The sequence below is a fragment of the Vigna umbellata genome, chromosome 3, assembly GCF_029865625.1.
Source record: "Vigna umbellata cultivar VRB3 chromosome 3, Vumbellata_1.0, whole genome shotgun sequence".
Taxonomy (NCBI): Eukaryota; Viridiplantae; Streptophyta; class Magnoliopsida; order Fabales; family Fabaceae; genus Vigna; species Vigna umbellata.
In genome coordinates, this window is record NC_142167.1 from 36,105,636 (window position 1) to 36,131,683 (window position 26,048).

The 26,048-nt window shown below is 35.0% G+C and overlaps 2 protein-coding genes and 1 long non-coding RNA gene across 3 annotated transcripts; 1 reads left to right on the forward strand and 2 right to left on the reverse strand.

The window, feature by feature from the left end:
* Window positions 1–10: 10 nt before the first annotated feature.
* On the reverse strand, window positions 11–10,932 carry LOC148202439 (phosphoglucan phosphatase LSF1, chloroplastic-like). Its single transcript, XM_088110100.1, has 7 exons — window positions 10,517–10,932; window positions 10,235–10,341; window positions 8,741–9,200; window positions 8,573–8,644; window positions 7,994–8,115; window positions 2,100–2,315; window positions 11–1,249 (listed from the first exon to the last, which is right to left on the reverse strand). The coding sequence occupies exons 1-7, from the start codon at window positions 10,802–10,804 to the stop codon at window positions 1,183–1,185; spliced, it is 1,332 nt and encodes a 443-aa protein (XP_087966226.1). The 5' UTR covers window positions 10,805–10,932; the 3' UTR covers window positions 11–1,182.
* Window positions 10,933–16,751: 5,819 nt separating this feature from the next.
* On the reverse strand, window positions 16,752–18,115 carry LOC148202440 (uncharacterized). Its single transcript, XM_088110426.1, has one exon. It carries the CDS (start codon window positions 17,674–17,676, stop codon window positions 16,924–16,926), a length of 753 nt encoding a protein of 250 aa, XP_087966552.1. The 5' UTR covers window positions 17,677–18,115; the 3' UTR covers window positions 16,752–16,923.
* Window positions 18,116–22,272: 4,157 nt separating this feature from the next.
* LOC148202441 (uncharacterized) lies at window positions 22,273–24,819 on the forward strand. The gene is made up of 2 exons (XR_015785221.1): window positions 22,273–22,385; window positions 23,885–24,819. It is a non-coding gene; the product is annotated as an uncharacterized LOC148202441 (long non-coding RNA).
* Window positions 24,820–26,048: the final 1,229 nt, after the last annotated feature.

Consider the following 26,048-nt stretch of genomic DNA (forward strand, 5'->3'; position numbering starts at 1 on the left):
TTAGTGGGCTGTCCATGCCATGTGTTACCCTCCCTTTAGAGAGTTTTTCTTCCTAGTTAGTGGCTACATGTCACTCTAGGAATGGGAAAGATTCTACATAGGTAGTGGCCACATATCCCCTCTTATTGGAGAGGAATTTTGCAACTTGTCCTTCTCCTAATGGAGAGGATTTCTCCTTGCTCTCCAAGCTAACCAAAGTGACTCTTTTAGGTCTAAGTTTCTGTCCATTTGGAGACACCTTAGCCTATAAATAGAGGTGTCTCCCCCTCATGTAATGCTGCCAAATTGTTATGCTACCAAATTTGAGCCATACTACTCTAATAGGTCACTCTAGGCTAAAGCAACCCAAGTGGCCTCCTTTAACCACCTTCCTCCAAGAGTTGGCCTAACTTCTCTTATAGCATCACAAATACCACCTCCATCACCATAAAACAACCCATGACCAAGAGCCTTAGTCTCTTTTCCACCATATTTCCACAACCACCCCAACCTTCAACCATCACCATGACTTTCCTTCTAGTTTTGGCCCAACCTAGCTAGGAGATTGCCATCAGAAGGTCTCCAATCGGACATCACTTTTGCATAGCTTTTTCGATATCATGAGTGATCTCCCTTATCAAATCCTTAGGACTGTGAATCTGATTCTGAACATTTGGTTAATAATTTGAATTCTTGTATGTAGTCTTCAACCTTTTCATGTTTGTGTACAACTGCTAATTTTTCATAAACATTGTTGTGTTCTTTGCCTCTAAAGATGGGTTCTTGTTCTTCTGACGCCAAAACTTATACCAATGGTGAGCATTGCCTTTCATACTGATAAGAGCCAATTGTAGTTTTTCCTCTTGATTGACACTCCTCACTTCAAAATACTTATCTGCTCAAACTATCCATCCCAGAGGATCTTTACCTTCAAAAGTGGGTAGTTCCACCCTCTTTGTCCAATGTCTCAATGTTTCAGCACGCTCTTCATTCTATCTGTTCCCCTGTAGAAATCTTTCCTCCCTCCTATCATCTCCATTGACCGAGTTTTCTCCTTCTTCAAACTTTTTCTCTCCTTTCTTGCCTTTCTTCACTTCTCGAAGAATCTCTTTCACTTTTACAAACTGTCTTTAACAATGGGCATATCCATTTTTAATTCTGCTTACATTCTTTCTTGTTCACTGGCCCATTTCTCCGAAGTGCTTATCCAACTCTCCAAGATGATGATCCCTTGATTTGGTCCAGCAGGTCGGACCAAATTGTTAGGCACCTAGAAATAGTGATGAAAGAACAAGATATAAAAGTACCAAAGATAAACCCACAAGTGTACTTTTTCACTATTAGTTATACTTATTCACTATTAGCTGTAAAAGAACAATATTTACAAAGGAACAACTTCGTTTCCCACAGGGTATTCCCTGTCACCAAAAGTCAAAGACTTTCAAAACTAAAAGAAAGACCCCTAACACCTCCAAAAGGAAACTATTTATAAACTTTATGAGAAAATCTCTCCCCCAAAACAATTAACTGCATAAACCTTTTTTATTTCTAAATTCCCTTCTATAATACACATTCCTCTCTCTCTCAATATTTCCCTTCCCAACACTTCTGTAGAATTATGTTTTGTCTTTTTCTCTTCTAAAGAACAAAAAGCAACCAAGAGCCGTATGTCATGTTCCATCCCATTTTAAAACTGCCTTGTTATCTGTTTCCAGTCCACACAAATAGTGGCCAGTGAAAGAAACCAAAAATGAATATCTAAAATAGACCGTTATGAAAACATAAAGATATTCTGAGATATCTCCAGAAGAAATTCACTAATATTAGAAAAGTACATACAAATCATAGAAAATACTGGATTACATATAAGCTTCCCAAGGAACTCAGCTGAAAGCTAATAATTAATTTAAATTATTCAGTCTCAAACAGAACTCAGATAATTATGTCCCATGCCCCAAAAGAAAAAGAAACTTTGCATAATTACCCTTTGTTTATAGATTGCATATAAAATATAAACGTTTTTACATGAATGCATCCCATGATCTAGTGTCCTCTTTAACAGAATCAAATGAACAGTAAATATATGATGCTAAAAGTGTTTGAAGTGTGTCAAGGTGAACCTGTCAGGTCTGCAATTGTGCATCCCAGTTACCCAAGTATATGCTGCATGAAGGGAAACATCCGTCATCCAATGTAGGTAGGCAATCACACATGCAGGAGATCGATCAAATCCAGAAGTGCAAGTAACAAAAACACGAAGATTCTTCCTTAGCAAACGTAGTAGAAGCCCCACACAAAATGGGAGTTTTTTCCTCATATCATAAGAATCTCCCTCCCTACAAACAGAATTAAAGAAGGCTCAAATAAAACCAGAAATCATAGTCTAATAGGAAGCCAAACTAGAGTCATCAGTACTTTGAATGTCTTTTCCCGATGAAACTTAATTTTCTTCAATTGACTTTAGGATCACTATAATAAAAGACAAATAATACTCGTTATATTCAACTTTTGGTAACTCAATGCATAAAGTAACAATCAAAGGGGAAAGGAGACAAATGAAGTGAAAAAAAATGGAGAATGAAGCTTGTTAGATATATTACGTTTTATGTTAATTAGGGAAACATAGTCCCTATCGCTGTAGGGTGAGCCAATATCAATACTACTACATGTTGATCTTACTTTACTATAGTAAAGGTAACTACAGATGAAAACAACTCTTAAAATTGTAATTTTGATCCCTCAAATTAGACAAGGGTGTTTATTTAGAACCATTGATTCCCAGAAAGCCCCTAGCTTCGTAAGAAGCTGATCAACAAATTGGCAACTAACCACTACTATTATTTTTAGATCAACAAATTGGCAACTAACCACTACTATTATTTTTAGAAATAATACGAAAACTAACTTTGCTAACAGACCACTAATACTACTTATTACAGTTGTTCCTCCCACCCAAAAGGACTTGTCCTCAAGGCCTTGTGGCACTAGAATGAAAATATGGAAATTGGTGTAGCATAGTGTGTAGTTCCTACCAAAATGCATCTTTGGGGTTGGTATGCTGCCATTGAATGAGCATCTCAATAACCGCTCCAATGCCCTTTTTCTTCATTTTTCTATCTAAAACCGCCAATTGCTACAGCTGCATCTCACCACCTTCATTGTATACTACTAGAAGCTCTTGCGATTTGGAATGATTACCATAACGTTTCTTCAGCAATGACACATGAAAAACACCATGTATTCTTGTGACAACAGGTAGCTCAAGTTTCTAAGCCTCTTGCTAGCTCTCTCCAATGTGCTAAAATGGCCACAAAATCTGGCAGCAAACTTGTGGAATGATGTATTTTCCAAACTGTATTGCTTATAAGGTTGTACCTTCAAAATAAACTAAGTCTCTGTATTGAAACTCCTTGTCTGCCCACATGAGATCAGAAAACCTTTTCAGTGTATAAATTTTCTTGCAAAAGTTTGGCAATCTGCTTTGTTCTCAGTGTATAAGCCACTGCTTTGACTAATGGAACTTTGTGCATTGCAACATTAGGCATTAATGGAGGATTGCCTTATAAAGCTTCAAATGGGGGCATTTTGGTTGCCGTGTGGATTTTAGCATTGTACCATAGCTCTACTGAAGAAAGATGCTCTATCCACCTCTTTGGTAAGTCACCAGCTACACATCTTAAATTTTAAAGCTTTAATTTGCCCCTCTGTTTGAGGGTGGAAGGCTGTGGACCGAAAGAATTAGACCTTCTGTTGCTTGATCAATTTAGTCTAGAATGCACTCATAAAAAGAGTATGTCTTTCAGCAATTATCTCATATGGCCAACCATGTAATTTAACAACAGTATCGAAAAATACCTGTCCAACTTTAGCTGCTCCAAAAAGGATGAGCTATTAGTGTGACATGAGCATACTTTGTCATGCCATTACACTTAGGAAGAACCACAATAAAATAAATTGAAAATGATTTCCAAGCTCTATCAGGAATAGAAAGTGGCTGAAGTAACCTAGCAAGCATTATACACTCTTGTACCCATTGTTTAACTTCTTTCTACAACCCTTTCCGATATCTTTTTATTCTTTTGTAAGTTAGGTTGCCTCCTGAATGTCCACCCATCACCATGTCATGAAAATATTGCAGTATTTTTCTTTTCATGTTCTGATCTTCACCAATTACCACTTTACCTTCTTAAAATTAATCCATCAAAAGTGTAGTGCCTATATGTTACAAACCCATAAATGAAAAGAGGAAGAAGAGTAATATTTTTTAATATACAGAAAAGAACACAAAAAAAAAAAAAAAAAAAAAATAGGAGAGCACTCTCTCCTCCAAAGGTTTCCCTTCACAAAGAGCTAAAGCTCAATCTACAAAATTATCCAAAAGTCTCTACGATAGATTTCTTTAGTCAAGAAATCAATATCTCGTGAAACATTGCTCGCACTAATAGGTACAAAGGGAAGGTTTACAGCATAAGAAAAACTGTATAATTTAGTTTATTGTATGACAGACAGTTAACTAGCTGTAAGGTAGTTATTTATCCCTAGTTAGTTACATCTTCTATAAAGTCATAATTGACAGTTTTAGCAGTTTCCAACTTTATTTTGTAACTTGAGAGGGAGAGTCTGGTTCTCTCTAATAACTAATAACCAGAAAGTTGTATGTTGTGCAGCATGGTCAATACGAGAATGGAGGCAAAATTTGATAGGAGACTGAGAGTCTATGAGAGGAGAAAGAAGAGTTAGTAGAGTTAGTTACACTAACTGTCTTAACAGTTAGAAAGGGCACGGGATAATCTTGTATATATAGGAAATAGTTATATGTTGAAGAGTACTTTTGATTACTTGCATTCTTTGTACAGGAAAAGTTATTCCTGTGGGGGGAGGTTAGGCTCCCTGTATATGCTTTTCTTAACTTTTCTTAATGTGAATAATACGTGTGGAGGTTATTTAGTGTTCAGTTGGGTGTTAGTGAGATTATTCCTTAGGTTTCTTGATTGGAAACCTAACAATTTGGTCCGACCTGCCGGATCCAAAGTTTGGGGGGAGGGGGGATTCCGAGAAATGGAGAGTGCAACGGAGGCGAGATTGGAAGCGATTGAGATAACGATGGAAGAGATGAAGGCGGAATCGGTAGCAGTACGGCGGGACTTACAACAAATCATGAAGATGTTGGGGAAGCAAGTCGATCAGGCGGAAGGGAGTTCCGATGATAGTTCCGTGAATGACAACCGACAAAGAGTCGGGAGAGAGATCGGAGACGGAGGAACCGGCGTTCGGAGTGATGAACAGAAACCGTGGAGGAGAAGGGTGGAATTGCCCTCTTTTGATGGGGAGGAACCACTGAGTTGGCTCAATCGAGCCGAGAGATTTTTTAGTATACAGAAGGTGTCCAGCGACGAGGAGAAAGTCGAAATTGCGTACGTTAGTATGGAGGGGAGTGCGGCGTATTGGTTCACCTTTTGGAAGGAAAAAGCGAGAAATCGATCATGGGAAGGACTGAAGGCAGCCATGATCAACCGTTTTAGAGGAGTTTTTAGGGGAACGGTGTTCGAGAGGTTGGCGACTTTACGCCAGACGGGTACGGTGGAGGAGTTTGTTCGTGATTTTGAGGTGTTGGTGGAGGAGTTTGTTCGTGATTTTGAGGTGTTGATGGGGCAGACGAGGGGCAAACGAGGGGCATACCTGATGAGCAGGTACTGGGTTACTTCCTGGCGGGATTGCGTGACGATGTAAAGGTCCAGGTGCAAATTCAAAACCCATGGAGTTGATGGAGGTGATGCGGATTGCTCGGGAAGTCGAGGGGGCTATCATGCAAGCGCAGGGAGGATACGGGAATGGGGTCAAATTTAACCTACTGGGAACACGATCAACGGAGAGTGTGTTGCGATCGGAACCCAGTCAAAACACGACTCAGCAAACAGGGAGAGCGGAGAGTACAGGATCGGTGAGAAGAGATGGGGCGACGACGCATGCAAATGCGAGAGTAGGTGCACCAGCCGGGAACGAAAACAGAGGACGGATGGTGAGAAATCTACCATATCCAGAATTTCTCAAAAGAAAGGAGGAAGGTCGGTGCTTTCGTTGCGGGGGACCGTTCGCACCAGGCCATAGGTGTACTGAGAAGAGCTTGCGCGTGTTGCTATTAGCGGAGGATGAGGAGGAAGCTGAATGCGAAGAAGTGGGAAGCCTAGAAGAGAAACCCATGGAATTACCCGCCTGCTCCGTTGAAGGGTTAACAACACCCAAGACCCTGAAGTTGAGAGGAAGAATTGGAGAGAGGGAAGTAGTGGTGCTCATAGATAGTGGCGCAAGCCACAATTACATTAGCCGGAAGTTGGTGGAGAAGTTAGAACTGCCTACGATCGATACGCGACCATATTCGGTTAGTTTAGGGGACGGGCACAAGAGGGTGACGCGTGGCCGTTGTGAGAATATAAGAGTGGAATTAGGAGAAGCCATAGTAGAGGAGGAAGAGTTAGTAGAGTTAGTTACACTAACTGTCTTAACAGTTAGAAAGGGCACGGGATAATCTTGTATATATAGGAAGTAGTTATCTGTTGAAGAGTACTTTTGATTACTTGCATTCTTTGTATAGGAAAAGTTATCACCCGTCAGATGACTGATCTTCCCTTTCCCTTTCAAGATGGTCTTAATGATTTGAGACCATTTGAGGTAGTTCTTCCCATTTAACCGATAAGCGGAATGAACATTCTGCAGTTCTCCAGCAGTCTGGGGTCTGTCCCCCATCTCCAGATTCACAACTTCAACCATACCTAGGTGCAATCAAGGTAGAGAGGGTTGCGCTGCAATGAAGGCTTGTAACAAGGCCTAAAGGTGGTGCAACAATGAAGGTTGCAATTTAGGTTAAAGGTTGTGCAGCAATGAAGGCTGCGGTTTAGGTTTAACGGCACGATCAGAGACTCCCAAGGATCGGGAGCTCTGATACCATCTCAAATTTAGAAGGAATAGAATTCTTTCTTATTTAATTAAGAGGTTATTAACCCCTATATAAATACATAAGTCTGCAGCATATTTTAGGAAATATGGACTGCTAATTCTAAGGGATAGATCCCTGTGATTACGGAATCAATCAAACATAAATGAACCTAAAAAAGGCAGCACATAATTATTACAAAAAATACAGCACATCAAATATAAAACTTCCTAAAATACACCATGCCAATCTCTATCACGCCAATCACGATTTCTGACATTTATAAACCTAGGTCCCCAAAAATCCATTAGCTTCTCCTAGGTCCCAAAAAATCCACTAGCTTCTTATTTTAAGCTGATCAACAAATTGGCACCGAATGACTACTATATATTTTAGAAATAATATGAAAATTAACTTTGCTAACAGGCCCCTAATGCTACTCATTACATCTACCTTACATCAATTTATCTTCTTTTTTTTCTAATATAAGTAGGGTTTAATTTGTAAAATTTACAGAAAACAGATTCTTCAGAGTTCTTTCTAATGTATCGCCTTAGCCCTAATATGATAATTTTTTATTGTAAAACTAACCTTTCTTTGCATAGTACATTAAAGGTTTTCTAAATAAAATCCATTATTCTATTAAAAATCTCTTTAAAAACAAAAACAAAAAAAAAAACATAATTCAATCCTTGTCTCATGTTTTATATTCCTCTTTTTCAAAAAGTACTTTGAGTACATTTGAAAGAACTTATCTACAGCCTATTTGGACTTATCTTGTTGATATAAGTACTTGTCTAGACATTTGGAACAGAGATTACAAAAGTAGTTTATGATATGTCCATATGCTATTTTCATTAATTCCAATCATGAAATAGCTTAAATCTTATATGAAAAAAAAAAAGAATTAACTTATAGCAATTTGTTTTTTTAATATAGAAAAAAATACACTTACATCATAAGTGTTCACAAAGTACTTAATTAAGTTATTTGATGAAGATGTCCTAAAAGAAGACAAATTATCATTATTACATAAACTCTGCAAAATTTAAATAAACTAGCATGTTCTGGACCCAATATTACCGAATAGGATAGTTGATCATGAGAATATTATTCCTTTGACAAGATTCATTGATTGATTTTGCATTGATTCCCCAATTTTCGGCTTCAGTTCCACTTTGGAAGTTCAGAACAGCAGTAATTCCCTGCAGCAGAAATATTCCTACTATAATGACGAGGATATAATGCTTGATATAAAAGGAAAACTTCGTATAGAAGTTATTATAGTACGAAAGAAACAACTTTTAGGGTAATTAAGAACATAAAAAGATAGGACTCGCTGTTAGCTTAGGAGATGCTAATAGTAACTAACTAAAAACAGAAAGAACTGTGCACATTCAGAATCCAAAAACTTTTTATGCCACAACATACCTTTGACTAAAAATACTTCAGGGCGGAAGTTATTTTTGTTAGCAAACTACTGCAGTGAATTAAATGCCAAATATTGGTTGATATTTGACAGCTACAGAAATGTTTTCATATTAAACACATTCCAGTTTCAGAACTGAAGATTGAATTAAGCAATTCATTTGCACATTGACTATAAGGCATTAAACAAGGATTAGGGAGGCTTTTATGAAATCAAGGTGGCAATGTCCATACCTCAACTTTTGACAACGTCTCTCCATCATCTTCTGTTTGTATACAGGATCCCACATATATTTGCTCTGTAATCTAATTATTTATAACAAATCAATATCTTATAAGTATTATAAAAAGTGTGCTATTAAACAAAAAATTGTAATAAAGACATTGAAACGAATGCTATACCTTACTATAACGCATACCAAGAGAGTGGTTATAATACATCTCATCCTTGGAACGATCTAGAGCCTGAATATACTCCTCGAGTGGGAAACTTCCATGACCCCAATCTCCATCTCCACACACTTCTTCAGTAAAAACACAAGCAATTTGTGGTGTGTGTTCAGCAAAGAAGTTTCTCTCACCATGGGTGATGGTACGTTGATTTTGGTTGCCCAATAACTTGTTTGCGTTTGGTTTGAGAAACTTTGAGTTGAACATCAAAAATCCAGAATTTGCACTGCTCTCACAAGATGATTGTAAATTTGATGCCAATAGGGTCTTGTTCCATGTGACAATAGGAACTCGCCCTCTATTAAAGATTATCTCGAGATCATTCATCTTGTGCAGTACTTGAATAGGAAAAGGAGATGTGGGCCTCTCAAGAACCAAACTAAAAGAACTTGTTTGCTCGTTTAGCACCTTCCTGAGGAAACCAAAAGACTGAAAAAAATAAAAACAACACACTGATGAACATAATACATTGTGATGGTCCATGAAAAAGTATCTTCACTCCGTTTTAAGCGATTTTTGAACTGATTTCTAGTAGAGTAAAAGGGTACAGAAGTAATAATACCATGTTGAGATAGAATTGAGAATTTTCTCTTTTAAATTAATAGAAAAAAAAATAATCAAGCAGAAGCTGAAACGGAAACTAAAGCATCCATGACATAATGCCAATCTTCTGTCTTTTCTCAATCCTATTGACCACCAGTAAGCACTTCGGCGTCACGAACCACCACTTGGGTTATCAAGTGAATTCTCCTGAATGGTTATATCAAGGTTTTCAGAAACTTTCCGCAACCATGATTTTGGCCAGTGTCATGGATTTTGGAATCATCGCGACTACACACAAATTACATTTGTCTACAATTTCCCAGAGTTTCAAGGATCACAACAGATTGCAAGGAAACTATGTAACTGCATCCACAATTTCAAACCTAAGTTATTCGTAGAATAAATCACATTGGCATCGCTAAGGTTTTTTTGAGAATGCACACAACTCTATTGCTTCTTTAATATTTACAATGATGTGTCTCTTACAGGTACACCAAACCATACACAATGTAATATTTTCCAACAATTAAGGAATTCGAGCAATGTAAAAGTGGGGGCAGTGTACTGTTGTTCAAGCAATGAAAGGTATTTGTGTACAGATAAAGAAAAGAGGAGTATGGTGTGCAATCTGAAAAACACTCAAGGTGTCCGTGCCTTTACTCCAATACCTGGAATCGAATGAAATTGTTCTTGTTGGATAAAAACAAAACAGAAAATGAAAGGAAGGGAAAGTTTTATCGAAGTTAACACTTTCCTACATTATGAAAAGATATTACTGCGTGAAATTTTATCGGCATGCATTACACTTTTAGTTTTACAGTCACATTATTGTAATATTATAATTACAGTTATCTGAATTTAACGGTTTCCAAACATGTGCTAGAGCAAAATCAGGAGGCATACTGTGTATTTCCAACGTCTTTAATCTCAACGAGAGTGTTCTGAGACGAATCGCCAGCTTTCTTCAAAGTATCACCCACCATAATTATCCTGGACCTCTCTGCATTACCCTACCATCAGAAAAATAAATAAATAAATGTACATATAGGTTAAATGATTTTAGGATATATCGGTCCAAATTTTGGAGGTAACAAAAACTTATTTAATCCAAAAAATACAATGGTTTTTTTAAAACAGATCTTAACGTGATTGGGACAGAGCGAGGTAAGAATGAATAGAGGGTACCCCTTTGGTGAGAGAGTGGACGATGATTTTGCCATCGGCGGTTAGCGCGAACCGAATGCCGAGGGGCTTCTCGAGAGTGACGAGGTACTCGTTGAGGTTCATCTTATATGAGGAGTTGCCAGACGCAGCGAAAACTCTAAGGTTGAGGGTTCCAACGTTGGAGCGAACAAGGTACACCTGGTTGTTTCTGTTGCTGTAGAGGATGCGAGAGGATGAACAAGCGTTGGAGCTGCTCAGGAACAGCGAAGGAGGGTAGTGAGGGCGCGTGCCAAATTGCAGTGCAAGCATGGTTGAGGTTGTGGCTATGGCGAAGAAGCTTGAATTGAAGGTAAGATTGGTTTATGGTTACGGAAGCAGAGCATGTGAAGTGAGAAGTGCGTATTTCTCTTCCTATTATTATTGTTTGAGAATTTAGAACGTATTGCTGAAGAGGGCACGGGTCAGGGTAAGAGAATGGGAGGTGCACGTGGCGATTGCGTGGGACACACTTCTAAACTTTACATGCCACGGAGGAATCCAACTATATCTCTCTTCTAAGATTTTTGGCGCCTCTCTAAATTGACGGTGCTGCTGTTGAAGATATTTTCTTGATTTTCTCGCACCTTCCGCTACACAAAAACATTATCCAAGGAAATTACTTCCTTCTAAAGATCATATTTAATTAAACAATAAAATTATTTAATATATATTTTATATCATTTAAACAATAAATATATTTTATATCATTTAGAAATAAAAACTATATAACTAGTTTCCTTCATATTAAACCTGACTGATATTTAATAAGATGAATTCTTAGTTTTCTTATTTGATCCCAATACACAATTTCACACTTTCAAATGTATCCATCACAAGGCCAGTAATTCTTCTCATAAATGCTATAAATAAATTATACATTCTCCAGTAAAAAATTATGTTTTAAATAACTCTTTTCCTATTTCACACAGACTTTGTATATGCATATGTGAGAAATCATTTACGTCACATTATTTTTTTCATAACTGATTAACAACGTTCATTTAAAAAATATACATAAATATGAAAAAGGAAAATTACTACTTAAAATAAATTGATTAAAATAATCACAGATTATATAAATAGTTACATACATTACAAATTATAAAAATTGTGTAAAATCATAAATTTCTATAATTTAAACAATAAAATTATTTAATATATATTTTATATCATTTAAACAATAAATATTTTCAATATATATTGTTTAATAAACTAATTTATTATTGAACATGTCGAGTAAGGACGATGGAATTTCAATTTTAAGAATAAATAAATAAATTAACTTATCATTAGTCATGTGTATTAAAAATTAAATTCAAATACATATTTTTATCATGATTTAAAAAATATCAGAATAATCAAATCAATCAAAAGAGGTAGGTTTCATAATTTGGTTGTAGGTACTCCAACTCCATAATAACGGAAAAATCTAAATAGTTATAGAAGAATAAGAAAGAGTTAAGTAAAGTAAAATGACACGAAAATAAATCAATAAATAAGGTATGATTGCAAAAGGTTAAAATTAGAAATATTTTAAATCAAAATGGATATCATTTATATTTTTTTCCTTATTTGATATTTATTTATGGCTATCTCAAATTTTCTTGTAAGAGAATAATAATTTCGAAAGTAATATTTCATAAAACACAAGAAAAATATGTGTTTTAAATTTTTTTTTCAAATAATGTTAAATATTATCTTGTAGGGATTAAGCGATATCTAATAATATTTAAACACTTAAGTTTAAAGAAAGTGTTGAATAAAAAACTTGTTTAAACATAAAGGTATAAAAGCATATTTGATTTTATAGTGATTCATTTAAATTGAACTACATTCACTTTTCTCTTAAAAACCTTTAAAGAGTTTCACTAAAAATGAGTTTAACCATTTTTGATTTACAAAATAATCAAACTAGTTAGACGAGTTTCACCACTCTTGATATCAACACTAGACCAACTGACCAACTGTCTTAAATGTTTAACTTTGTTAAGTTAAACTTTATAAGTATTTAAATTCACTTATGAATCTAATACAACAAATGTATTTTTAAAATCTTACAAGATAGAAGATAACTCTCTTAGAGAGGGTATAAAATCAATACAAAGAACTTTTGAAAACTTGTAAAAAGATATTTTCAAGAAAAGTCTTAAGAATTTTAATTGGAGATAGTAGAGAGCGTATAAATATTCTTGATAGTGAAAGTTCTTCTCTTTTCTTCATGCAAACTCCTTTATATAGACTTCTTTGAAAAAGATCACTTACTTAGTGTTGGGTTATTGAGCTCCCTTCCTATGTGGAGAATAGGCCCAAATAATGTGGATCATTAGGTCTCAATAGGTTAAATTGAGATGGGTCAGATTAGTAGGGCACATTAGAGTCATTTGAAGAGAGGCAAAAGTCAAGTGAGAGAAAAAGAAAGAGAGAAAGTCATTCCCGCATAACCCTAAACCTGCATTGGTGTTTTTGTCGTTGTGAAGGTGTTCACCGTTGGATCGAGCTGATATTTTGACAATAGGTTCCAAACATATGGTTCTTCATTCTGACCGTTCGGATTATCAATCGAAGATCTATATTGGGAGAATCAGTTCTCGCACCAGCAGTCCTATTTTGGAGAATTTTCATCTTCTTTATTCTCATTTGTAAGCATTTGTGCTTATTTAAATTGGCTTATTGATCACATCACTTGGTGTTATTATTGGAGACTCTTTTGTATCCTATTATTGATCATAGTAGATTTTTCTTTGGTCTGGACGACTAGTGGTTTTTACCCTTGCATTGAGGGGTTTTCCACGTTAAAAATTGTTGGTGTCTCTTTGTGCTTTAGATTATATTTTTGTTCTATTTGTTTGATGCTCCTCACAGATTCTCGCAAGAAGAGGGATGAATTTCCACTGCATTATTACTTTTTCTAAGTTGTTATATTTTTTGACCCTTTCCCCATCAGAGTGGCATCAGAGCTCTTTGGTTAAGGGACTGTTTAGTTTGCGTGAATGATGGAGGCACATACAAAATTGATTCCTTTGGATGAAGAAAATTATCACCTATGGAAAGGCGAGATGAAGGACTTGCTATTTGTGAAAAAATTGCATCTTCCTGTTTTTGCTTCCAATAAGCCGAAATCCAAGTCATATGAAGAATGAGATTTTGAACATCAACAGGTATGTGGATTTATCAGACAGTTTGTTGATCATAATATTTATAATTTTGTTGCTAATGAGACACATGCGAGAAGCCTATGGGATAAGCTTGAGCCCTTGTTTGCCTCTAAGTCAGGGACTAATAAATTGTACTCGCTGAAAAATTTTGTGGAGTTGAAGTACAAGGAAGGAACTCCTGTTTTAAATCACTTGAGTGAATTTCAAGGACGCTATGATCAATTAGCAAGAGTGGTTATAAAATTTGATGATGATCTATTGGGCTTATTCCTATTAAACTCTTTATCGAATTCATGGAAGACATTTTAGGTTTCCATGATAAGTGCTACCCCTAATGGTGATATTTCTTTGCAAATGGCAAAGAGTGGTGCTCTTAATGAGGAGATGAGAAGGAATACACAGGGTACTTCATCTCATTCAAAAGTGCTTATTACAAAGAATAGGGGGAGAAACTAGAAGAAAGAACAAAATAGTGGTAGAGATAAAAGTAGGAGCAAGTTCTGGTCTCGGTACAAGAATGTTGAGTGTCATTATTGTCACAAAACAGGGCATATAAAGAAGAACTATTTTTTTTAAGAAAGAGAGCAAAGACAAAAAGGGTAAGCAAAGAGAAAAAGATATCGATGATGGTGATCGTGTTACTACTACTACATGTGGTGACCTTGTTTGCCTTTGTGATTATGACGTTATTAATCTTGTATCTGATGAGAGCATGTGGATAATTGATAGTGATGCTACACTGCATGTTACATCCAGGAAGGAGTTCTACACATCTTATACACATGGTGATTTTGGAATATTGAAGATGGGTAATGATGGAGTGTCTAAGGTTATTGGTGTTGGTGATGTTCACTTGCAAACCAACATGGGGATGCAGTTGTTGCTTAGAGGAGTTAAACATGCTCCAAATGTTCGCTTTAACTTGATTTATGTGCAGGTACTTGATGATGGTGGATTTGATAACCACTTTGGTTCTGGAAAGTGGAAGCTCACCTAAGGTAACTTGATTGTGGCTAAAGGGGAGAAAAACTCTAAGCTTTACTGGACAAAAGCTTTAGTTGCTAAAGATAGTATGAATGCCATGTATATGGAGTCATCTTTGCGGCATAGAAGGCTTGGGCATATCAGTGAAAAAAGACTTAACTACTTAGTGAAAAAGGACTTAACTACTTAGTTAAAAAGGATGTTCTCTCAGGATTGAAGAGTGTAGAGTTGGAGAAATATTCTCACTACATGGCTGGTAAACAAACCAGAGTATCATTCAAGAAGCATCCTCCTTCCAGGAAGTCAGAGTTGTTTGAATTGGTGCATTCTGATGCTTGTGGCTCATTGAAGGTAAAATATTTTAGTGGTGCAATTTACTTTGTTACTATTATTGATGATTGTTCTAGGAAGCTTTGGGTTTATGCTTTATAGAGAAAGGACCAAGTGTTGGACAAGTTTAAAGAATTCCATGCTTTGGTTGAGAGGCAGTCAGGCAAGAAGCTGAAGCGCATTCGTACTGACAATGTTGGTGAATATTGTGGACCATTTGATGCTTATTGTAGATAGTATGATATTGCACATGATAAGTAAAGAGTAATTCTCTTTTTACTTCCAGGGTTCTTGCACCTTCAAGTTTTTCATAATACTCCTTGCATTAAATGAAACTCAACAAATTTTGTGCACACCTGCATCCCACCACCACCTCGCTCATTCATTCATTGTGCTTCTTCTTTGTTTCTCATGTTGGTTTGTTGTTTGGAGATCTGTGGTCCCTCGTGTTTGTAGTCTCGGTGTCTTGATGTGGTCTTGTGCTAGTGGTCTCCGATGGTTGAGTAGTAATCGGGTCTTAATTTTTCATCGAAGCAACTTTCAAACGTATTTGAGGTTAGAATAGTGGAACATCCTTAACCGACGTTCGAAATGCGCTTAAGAGGTTGTCGACGTTCAAATGTCGATTAAGGGTCATCGTACTTCAAAGTACGGTTGAACTTTAACCGACATTCGAACGCCGCCAATCCTTAACTGCAGTTCAAACGCCGATTAAGGGTCCATCAAATTTCAAATGCCAGTTATGATTGTAGCGTAGTTAGAAATGTGGTTGCCCTTGCTCACGAGCCCGTGAAAAAATAATGCACCGAGACACAAAGTGGAAAAGCTACACCGAGAGAGGAAGGGAAATACACAAACAGAAACAAAGGGAGACTTGAAGAAGGACGCAAGAGAGACAAAGAGAGCCCTTTTTGATTTTGAAGGAGGCGCACAAAGTATGAGCTTTGGGGTGTAGGGTTGGCTTTTTAATTTTTGAAAAAGAATGTGATTAGTCAATTCTTCTAATTTCTTTTTAGATTTCTATATAGAATTGCAGACAGTCAAAAGAATAATATGGCAAAGTTGGAGGTACAGGAAGAGTACGTGAAGATGTAGAGAGAACATCTGTAAAATATAAATTTTGAATTAAAATGATGAGTCTCACCGAACCACTTGAGTTCATTAAACTAAAAACAAACAATTTATCAAATTAAATTAATTTCTGTAGCAAAATTAAAACAATTGAATGACTTTTTTTCTCATTAAAAAATTCTAGAATGAAACTTCAGAAAGAAATAAAGTATTTTCCTAAGAAAAATACTTTGGATGCTAGATACCCCTGTACACGCTACAGAAAATCAAGTACGTTCTACTTATACGTATATAAAATTCAAGCATAAACCCTAGGTCTAAGAGAGAGATGCCGCAATACTATGATCATACATTTCTAAACATAGAGCACTTAAGAAAAAAAATAAAAATAAACTGCAGTTTGACCTTCCAATAATTTTGAAGAGGATACTTTTATAATGACTCTCGGTCCTACAATTTTTGTGTCAATAAACTCCGTGATCGATTATTCCTTTCATTTCAAAGTAGACGATTCCTTCAGTTTTGCCTTTTCTTGTTATCAATGATGATTTCTCTACCCACCCTTTTCTTTGAACAAAAATAAAAAGTATTCGCTTTCTTGGCCCAGCTTGGTGGCGAAGACCCGTATTTGAACTCAACAGACACTTCACCCTCCGCCGCTTCTTCAACAAAGATCGTTTAATAATAAATCATTCATTTGATTCATTTCACCCTTATTTACATGAATCATGATTAGTAAAATAAAAATGCCAAAAAGAAAGACCAAACTTAATCTAATCTAACTTCTCCAATCCTTTTTTTCCTTACTGGAAAGAAAAATTGAAAATAGATATTCATCGAACATAGTCTTCAGAATGAAGGGAATGTTTTGCCAAAACGTCTTGTGCAGAACCCGACCAAGTTAGGCTTATACGGCAAAAAGGACTTCTTCTTATTAATCATTCTCAATTCTCTGTTCTTAACATATAAAGCCTCGTGCGCTGTCACCGCCGCTTTTTTCTTCTCAGCGAAACCATTGCCTTTCGGTCTTTCAGCGACCTCTATGCTCCACCGCTCGTTCATCCTTTTCTTCTCCGCCGTCAGGAACAGATACGACTCCTTCCCCTCGCTATTGCTCCGGCGAAGCAAATCAAAAAGCTTCCACTTCTTTGACGACGACCCTGTCGAATTGCTCTTCTTGCATTTTCTCGGCGAATTCGGCGTCCACATGCAGTAAGTAGCTGCCGGGACTCCCTCCAATTCATCCGCCTCCGACGAAGACGACGAATCCGACAGCGGAACCTGTAACAGATCGTGCTCGCTCCGGTGAAGATCGGCTCCTGTGATAGGGAACCGGAGGACTGCCGCGCCGGAATCGCGTCCGCCGGCGATGCTGCTCCCTTGCGTACTTGGAATCTTGTGGTTGAAAATGGGGAAAAACGCGTCGTCGAAACAGGCTTCATCTCGAAACGCCGCAAACTCGAAACTCGCGTCGTCGTTTAGAGTCCTGATGTGATCTTGTCCGACTTGATTATCGACGACAGCGAGTTGAACGGTGGTGTAGTAGTTGAAGCTTGGACACGTCATCGAATCTAAATACTCTTTTTCTTGTTCTTTCTGCATTTTATTTTTTTTTCAATTTGGAGCACAACTCAAAAGCGTTGCTTTTTGGACTTGTTTTTCTGATCTCTGGCTTTTCGTGCAGATTGAGAACGATTGCAGAATAGCCGTGGACTTTGTGTATTTATAGGATGGAAAAGGAACATGGAAATCAACTTGGAGAAGTCCAGGAAGCTCACAAGGTATTATAATAATCATTTCAAGAATACAAGGTTTATATTTTTAAAATACGTCAGGAATGATGCAACCGTAACTACTGTCACCATACCAAAAATGTATTGTGATTGTAATTTTTAATTATAATTTATTATTAACATTTGAAAAAAATAATAAACTACTTTCATTTAAAACGTATTAATTTAATGTTTAAACCTTTCTGTGGGAGCAAATATAGAAGGAAAAAGAAAAATTAGTACATTAGGAAAGGAGTAATAAATTTTAGTGTTGTATACGGACTAGTAAAAATCTTTAATATGGAATGAATATGAAGAAGGTCAGCGTGTACACGATGAAGATGAGACAATAGCACAATGTTAGTAGACTTTTGTTAAAATGCTAATTTCTATTTATATAAAGATAATATTTTACTATATAAGTTTATTTCTTTTATTCGTCATTTATATGATATGAAAATTTATGTTAAAATATAACTTAAAATTAGAGTTCATAAAAATAAAAAATGTCTATATTTTTAGAATTATGTTTGATTGTCTTTATCTTTATCAACTAAATCAAAATTAAATTTCAATAATTTTCTTTTAAACCTACGTTGATATTTTTTTTTGAAAAAAAATCTTCTTTGATATGACGCTTTGTTTAGTTTTCACATTTCCACTTATTCAGATATATAACTAGATTTTGTTTTATGGCGTGTCTTGATTCACACGGTTTTCCATCCATGTTTGCGTATGTGACTGCGTATTCCTCAAGTAAATAATTTTTTGTTTGGCCTTAGTTTTTTCGTTATATTTTTATTCCCTTTTTGTGACTTTTGACACTTGAACAAGATCATGCGAGGAAATGAAGGAAGAAATAAAGATTGTTTGCGTGTGGATATGATGTTGTTTTCTTTTGCATGTCCTTATGTCCATGTTCGGTGTTATTGTCATCCACATGAAAGGGCATAATCATGCATATTGCATTTTACTTTTTTTCTTTTGGGTCACAAATTACGCTTTACTTTGTTATTGGGGAACAAACAGGCAATGATGGGTTAAAAATGTCCATGGATTCTACCGTGGATACTAATTTATGGATCCACCGGTGATCAACATATTAAACCATTAGATATATTAGTTAAATATATGAACGAATAAAATTAATGACAGGATAAAACCAGTAATGACAGGAAATTTGCAATTTAGTCCCTGCATAAAACCGTAATTTTCATAAACTGTAATTAATAATGTTCAGAGTATGAAAATATATTATATTTTTAAAAATAATTATTTATATTTTTAATAATTAATTAAATTATAATATTTTTTCCTTTTGAGTTTAATTTATTAAATTTGTATATCAATGGTCATTACTGATAACAATTTATATTATAAAATTAGACAAGACTAATTAATTTTCATTTACATTATATTATTTTATTTATTATCTAAATTAATACTAATTTAATTTATTATTTAAAAGCAAAACAAAATCAAATATTCATTTTGTCATTTGTTTATTTCTGTTAATTATTTAATAAATTATTATTTGATGATTTTAATATTAATTTTCACAAAAAAAAAATCATATATTTTTTTAATTTTCTTACAAAAATTATTAAATAAATAAATAAATTTTATTGAATATAATACAAAATAATAATTAGAAACATATATATAAAGAAATCCGCTAAAGACTGGCCAATTTCCAAAAAGAAAATATAAACAAAAGTAAATCTTTGTCTTTCATGATCCCTAACCATGCTATACCTGAAATAACAACTGTTAATTTTTATAAATAACTGTGATATGGACATATTGATGGATTTTGTATTTTAGTTTATCCGAGAATAAAGTTTTGCATTATGTTCACACAAAGAAATTGGATTAGTTTATCATGTTTTCTTTATTCTTTTACTTTTTTAGTGATGAATTTTTAGAAAAAGGATTAAATCGAAAATTTAAATAATAATAAAAGTTTATTCAAATTTCAATAAAAAATTCATACAATTTTTAACTTAAAATTAAAAAAAAAGACTTGTATATTTTTTCTTATATATTATATATTTTTTGGTTGTGATCAAGGTAAAACTGAAATTTTGGCTTGAAGTCTTAAAAAAAGTCTTTATTTATAATTAATATATTATTTATGTCTATGTGATGACAAGTTAGCATTCAACTCAAATTGTAAGAGCAACTCACATAACAGTGGCTCAAACTTACATAGCAAATAAAGAATATATATATATATATATATATATATATATATATATATATATATATATATATATATATATATATATATATATATATATATATATATATATATATATATATATATATATATATATTACACGTAAGCAAGCAATTTTTAAAAACTTTCAACAATGTTGTATAAAACCGGATGATAGCTTATTAACCTTCAATAGCAGGTATGCTAGAATTCACAAAAAAATATCATCATTCTCATTAATATTTTTCGTTCGTTGAAAGAGGTGCAACGTAAAATGATTAGGTCTCATCGTGTATGTGTAACGCAACACATGATCTAGCATTAGCATATTGTTTTCAGGGTCGATGATTAAGCCAAGTACAAATTATTTGGTGGTGGTCGCAATAGTAATATTAAACAATTTATCACGTAAATAATATGCCTGCCACACGCCCTACAAACACAAATATAGCGTGTAGGTTTCATTGCATCGTGCTTTTATGCAAAAGAACTTTCTTGCTTCCCTTGTATGCACCCTATAAAAAAAATTAAACCTATGGTATGCTTGTAGGAAAGTGGAAGGTATATTTGAACATTTTTTTCTGAAATAACTAGAAGAAAACTAAAATAAGAAAAAAAAATCTTTTTAAATTAAAATCAATTTATCTATAAAAATTGAGGAGCTTCTACAAATTAAATTATAACTAATTTCAACTTTAGAAATATTAATTTCGTTTTATTAGTTTTTATCAACTGAAAAAAATTATATGAAAAATTTATCTAAACACATGTAATTATTATAATTTGTTATTAAATCTTTCTATTAGTTGCATTCTATATTATTATTTCTACAGACCGGTCATACATTCTTAACTCCTTGATGTTTGATCTTTGGATCACTCCTATATTCTATTTTGTGTGTTTTGATTGTTTTGAGCTATTCGGATAGTATATGTAGAAAATACTCTAAAACTTAGCTCTTTTCAAAAGAGAAAAGTAGTATGTTGAATCTAACAACCTAACAATTTTTTAAAAAATACAAAAAAGGACAAATTATCATTACCCGCTCATCATATACCTTCCTCTCAATCTCATATTTCAAATTAGTGTAGTTGGAGTCCCCAAAAGTTAGCAAATATCACTAACTAAACAACTCTTAGGTGATATAATTTTATATAATTATTTAAATTATATAAATCAATCAATAATTTTATTTTTTAAATTAAATTTCTAGAATTTAATTATATAAAATTGTATATTATGAAGTTATTATAGTTTTAAATGGTGTAATTAAGTTTTATTTATATTATTTAAATAGAAAATAAGTTGTTTATGGTTTCGAAGAGAAAGCAAAAAAGAGTCCTGAAGTTTTAGACCGAAACCAAACTCACCATTTGAAACTATACAAACTCACATTCTTCTATGTCATAAACTTATGTGTATATAATATAATGGTTCATTAGAGCATTTTAGATGGAACGCATAAATTAATTAATTGAAATTATTGAATGATTAATTTTGAATGGAAAGTGAAATAATACAAAATGGATAAACTTTGTTGAATACAAAACTAAATGTTTTAGTAGAAAAACGAATCTTAATTGTCCCTCTTCAATGCCACCTAATAATAAAAACTATATAATTATTAATACGAAATAAGAACTTAAGTTATTTTAGCGTTTTGGGTGGCCCTTTTCGACCACGAGAGAATAAAGTAGAATCATGGTTGAAACGTAGACCAAAGAGTATTGGTAAGTCTAATTGAAACTTTGTTCTTAATTTAATAAATTATTATAGGTCTTTTTCTATTTCAATGCTTATTGTTAAAACAGTAGAGTTTCTAGAAACAAAATCCTGCACAAGAATGCAGGTATTCAATAGCGTCAGGCATGACGTTGATTGAAGTAAAGGGCGGCAAGTAATAAACAATAAACAAAAAGAAAGAGGTTGTTTTGTTAATTAAGAAACCAGTTAATAGAATAATGTAAGGTATAACTTGCCCAAGATGCCATCACAAGAGGTGTCATATATGACAGCCCAAGAATCAGTATTGTATAATCAGAAAATATATTATGTATTTACTACATGATCAAATTTTTGATAATTGAAAATAAATTTTTGAAAGAGGTTGTTTTGTTAATTAAGAAACCAGTATTATTTTCATAATATATATATATATATATATATATATATATATTATGAAGAATGTTGGAAGACAACTAAATCGAAGGAAGTGACACATGTATTGACAACCAAAGAGGTGGAAACGGAGACTCAAGGTAAACAGGATGGAAAAGACAAATCCAGTAGAGAACATTGGCTTCAAACAACAAAACAATTAGGTATGTGATCAAACTTCAAGTTTAGGAAATTATGAATTTGTTGTGCAGTAAAATAGTTGTGATAATTGGTATAGTTGAGATTAAATTGCTTGTTGTTCGGGTGAAAAATCAATGGTTATATTTTGTTTGAAGTGTTGATTAATTGAAATATGTTGCTGGTAGTGCAGTCTTTATAAAACAGTGGTTATACATGTTGTTTTTGGGTTAAGAATGCTTGTTGTTTTAAGCTGTTTGGTGCAAGATTTTTGAGTTTGGTATTGGACGTGATGTTTATGTGTTGTGTGGACTAGTTTTTATAATGTTTAGGTTTATGATTAAATGTTTGAAGTTGAAACATGATGGTGCCGTGAATTTTGATGGTTGGAAATTGTTTAGTTTTAAGTTCAGAACCTGCAACATTGAAACTATATAGGGTGTGGTGTGTTTCGAGGTTTATCAGTGTTGTCTTAGTGGTTTTAAGAGTTCTACGTTAAATGAGATTCTGCGTAGTTGTGAACACGGTTAGTTTGTACAGTGACTATAAGGTGGTAGGATTAGACTTGAGCCAATTATTAAGTGTACATACTGATATGGTGTTTGTGAATCATATTGTGATCATAAGGAATGACCAAACCAGAGGTGGAGCGTTAAGGTTTGGTGTGCAGGGTCTAGTGTGTGTTTGTTTTGCCTATTTGGTGTAGATTGTTGTGTTTTAATATGGATGTTTTGTTGGTATGTACTTATGCATGTTTTGTTGCTAATAACGTTTGAAAATCATGTTGTATGTATAGCTGTTTGCGTTGTGATTCTGTGTTTCTGGTTGTGGCCGAGCTGTCCGAGCTGCATGGACGGGTTGAGATGTCCGAGCTGCATGGTTGGGTTGGGCTGTCTAAGCTACGTAACCTTGCAGAGTTGACCTAGAGTTAGGCTAAGGATGTTTCTGTTTGGATTGTATGTTTCTTGGCAGGGTTGACGGAGAGTTCGGCTAACTGGGATGTTTTTCTGTTTGGATTGTTCTGGACCTCGATTTGTATTTTCTAAAACTCGGCCAAGAGGTTTCTGACTATGGTATAGTTGTTTGACTGACTAGTTCAGCTATTTTAGAGGTGATCATGTAAAATTCGAAGAAAAAATAATATGTTGAGTTCGTGAAACGGAGAAACAGAAAAACTCAGAGAAGAAAGAAGAGAAAACACAGAGAGAAAAATGATCTGAATATTTCGATATTGAATTAATTCCTTAAATGCAAAGACAGGCTACAATATATATAGTCATTCCAAGCTACTGAAAAACAAACAACAAAGACTGAACGGTCGTTTAAGAAAAAATCGATCGAAGGCCGAATGATGAGTCAATATTTTCTCAATTTCACTTAGCTTATTGTACCGAATTTAATCAGGGAATTGTGCTTAAATGTCCGGTATTTTTCCGTTTTTGCTAATTGTGCTTAATTTGACCAAAAATTCTTATTTTAATTAATTTGAATTATTTGAGCTAATTATTTTCATTATTAATTGTAGGAAAATTTTTGGATAATATTTGGGACATTTTGGAGGTCAAAAGAAAATGTGACATCAATTTTGTTTAAACTAAAAAGTGAGAGGTGTGGATTTACTTTTTGGAGGTGCAACTGAAATTCTGGTCCAGCTTGGCAGCAGCTTGTCACGGAGTGGGCTGGTCCACGCCCATCTATCTTCATCAAGCACATGGAAGGCACACACGTCCAAGAAGCAAACTTGAGGGGTGCTGGAAGAAAGAAAGCACACGCCCACGCCGAGAGTCCAGCAAGGTAGGAGCAGCTGCAGATTCCACGTTGAGCTGGAAGTGGTGTGACCGCCTGCACCATTCAACTCTTCACTCGGTCACGGCCCAGGGGGTGCTGGATGGAATGAAGCCCTCGGTCCAGCAAGCTCCACGGTCCAGCAGGAGCAGATTGGTCACGCGTCCAAGGGGCCTTCATTTTGGTGTGCATGGAGAGGAAGGGTGCTACGTCCAGCAGCACACGACCCATGAGCAAAGAGGAGGCAGCAGCGTTGAAGCATTTACAGGAGAGAGCTCCAGCAGGTTGAGGTGTCTCGGCCTAGGGCTGGTTTTGTTGGATATTAGGAAGTTCCAGCGGCCGCCACAGTAGAAAGAGAGGGAGAACCACCGAGAGAAATGTAGTGCACACGGAGATTGAGAGTGGAGACCTGGAGCACGTAGCATCCAGCGTGTCACGGAGAATGGATGGAGCAAGGCTTATTACGTTTAGAGGAGAAGAGTCTAGGATTTTTTGGAAGCACACGGAGAACAAATGGATGGTCCAGAGTTGGTGTGCACGGTGTCCAAGAATGAATGAAGAAACAGAGTGTTGTCCGTGATTTTGAGCAAGGAAGAGGTGTTCGGTTTTTACTTTTTCACGCTTGAGTCAAATTTTATTTTCATATCTAATATATTAAAGTGGATTTAGGTTGAAGCAGCTAGCTCATTTCATTCTCATCTTCTTCACGTTCACGTTTGAATTCAATAAGTATAAATTATATTCTACATATGCATTCAAGAAGCAACATGTTTATTTAAATCACTTTATTGCTTACGTATTTTTAATTCATTGATTTTCGTGATAAAATGCATTTAATGTTAAGCTAAAAGTTCATATTCAATTGGTTCATGAAAATGTTCATTGAATTTTCATTCTTGCTGCACGTGATTTAATGCTTTGCAATTGGTTTTTTTTTATTTTTTTTATTTTTTTCTTTATTTAATTTTAATACTCACTTTAATGTTTTCAATTGTATTTAGTTGTGTTGAATTCTCATTTTTAATTTCGTCATTTGCATTCGCAAACACTTTCAAAACCCCCCACTACGTGTTTGATCAGAGACTCGAACCACATTTGGTCCTTGAGAGACGACCTAGGAGTCACTTCCTAGTTTATACTGCATTAATTTTGCAATCAATTTTTGTGTGAGGTGCGACCCTCTCATCACCGAACGAACGTACGAACCAAGTACGAATCTACAAGACCGAACGATCACAAGAGAACGTTCGGTCACAAAGGACCAGAACAAGTCAAACGCTTATCAACATGAAACCGATCGGCCAAAGAATAATAGAAGAGTCTAACCAACAAATCTCCACCTAGACTCAACTATTACAAGAAAGAACAAAAAACCAAACGGTATACAATTACAAACTGAACGGTAAAAAACCAATCATAGACAACAACTTCAGAAACTTCTCTTTAGCAAGCGGCTTAGTCAGCATATTTGCAAGGTTGTCTTCATATGCAATTTTGCAGATTTGGACATTACCGGATTCCACAATGCTCCTCACAAAATGCAGCTTGACGTCAATATGCTTTGTTCTAGAATGGTAGATCTGATGGTTGACCAAATGTATGGTGCTCTGACTGTCACAATGAACCCGGACGGTCGTTTGATCAATACCAAATTCCCGAATTAAGCCTTTTAACCACAGTGCCTCCTTTACCCCTTCAGCGAGCGCACAGTATTCAGCTTCAGTGGTTGATAGGGCAACAACCGATTGCAATGTAGACCTCCAGCTTACATCAGTACCAAATAGTGTAAACGCATATCCCGAACGGGATTTCCTTGTGTCCATGCACTCGGCAAAATCTGAATCAACAAGACCTTCAATATAACCTCCACCTTGAAAGTTATTCTGGAAAAGTAATCCAGTATC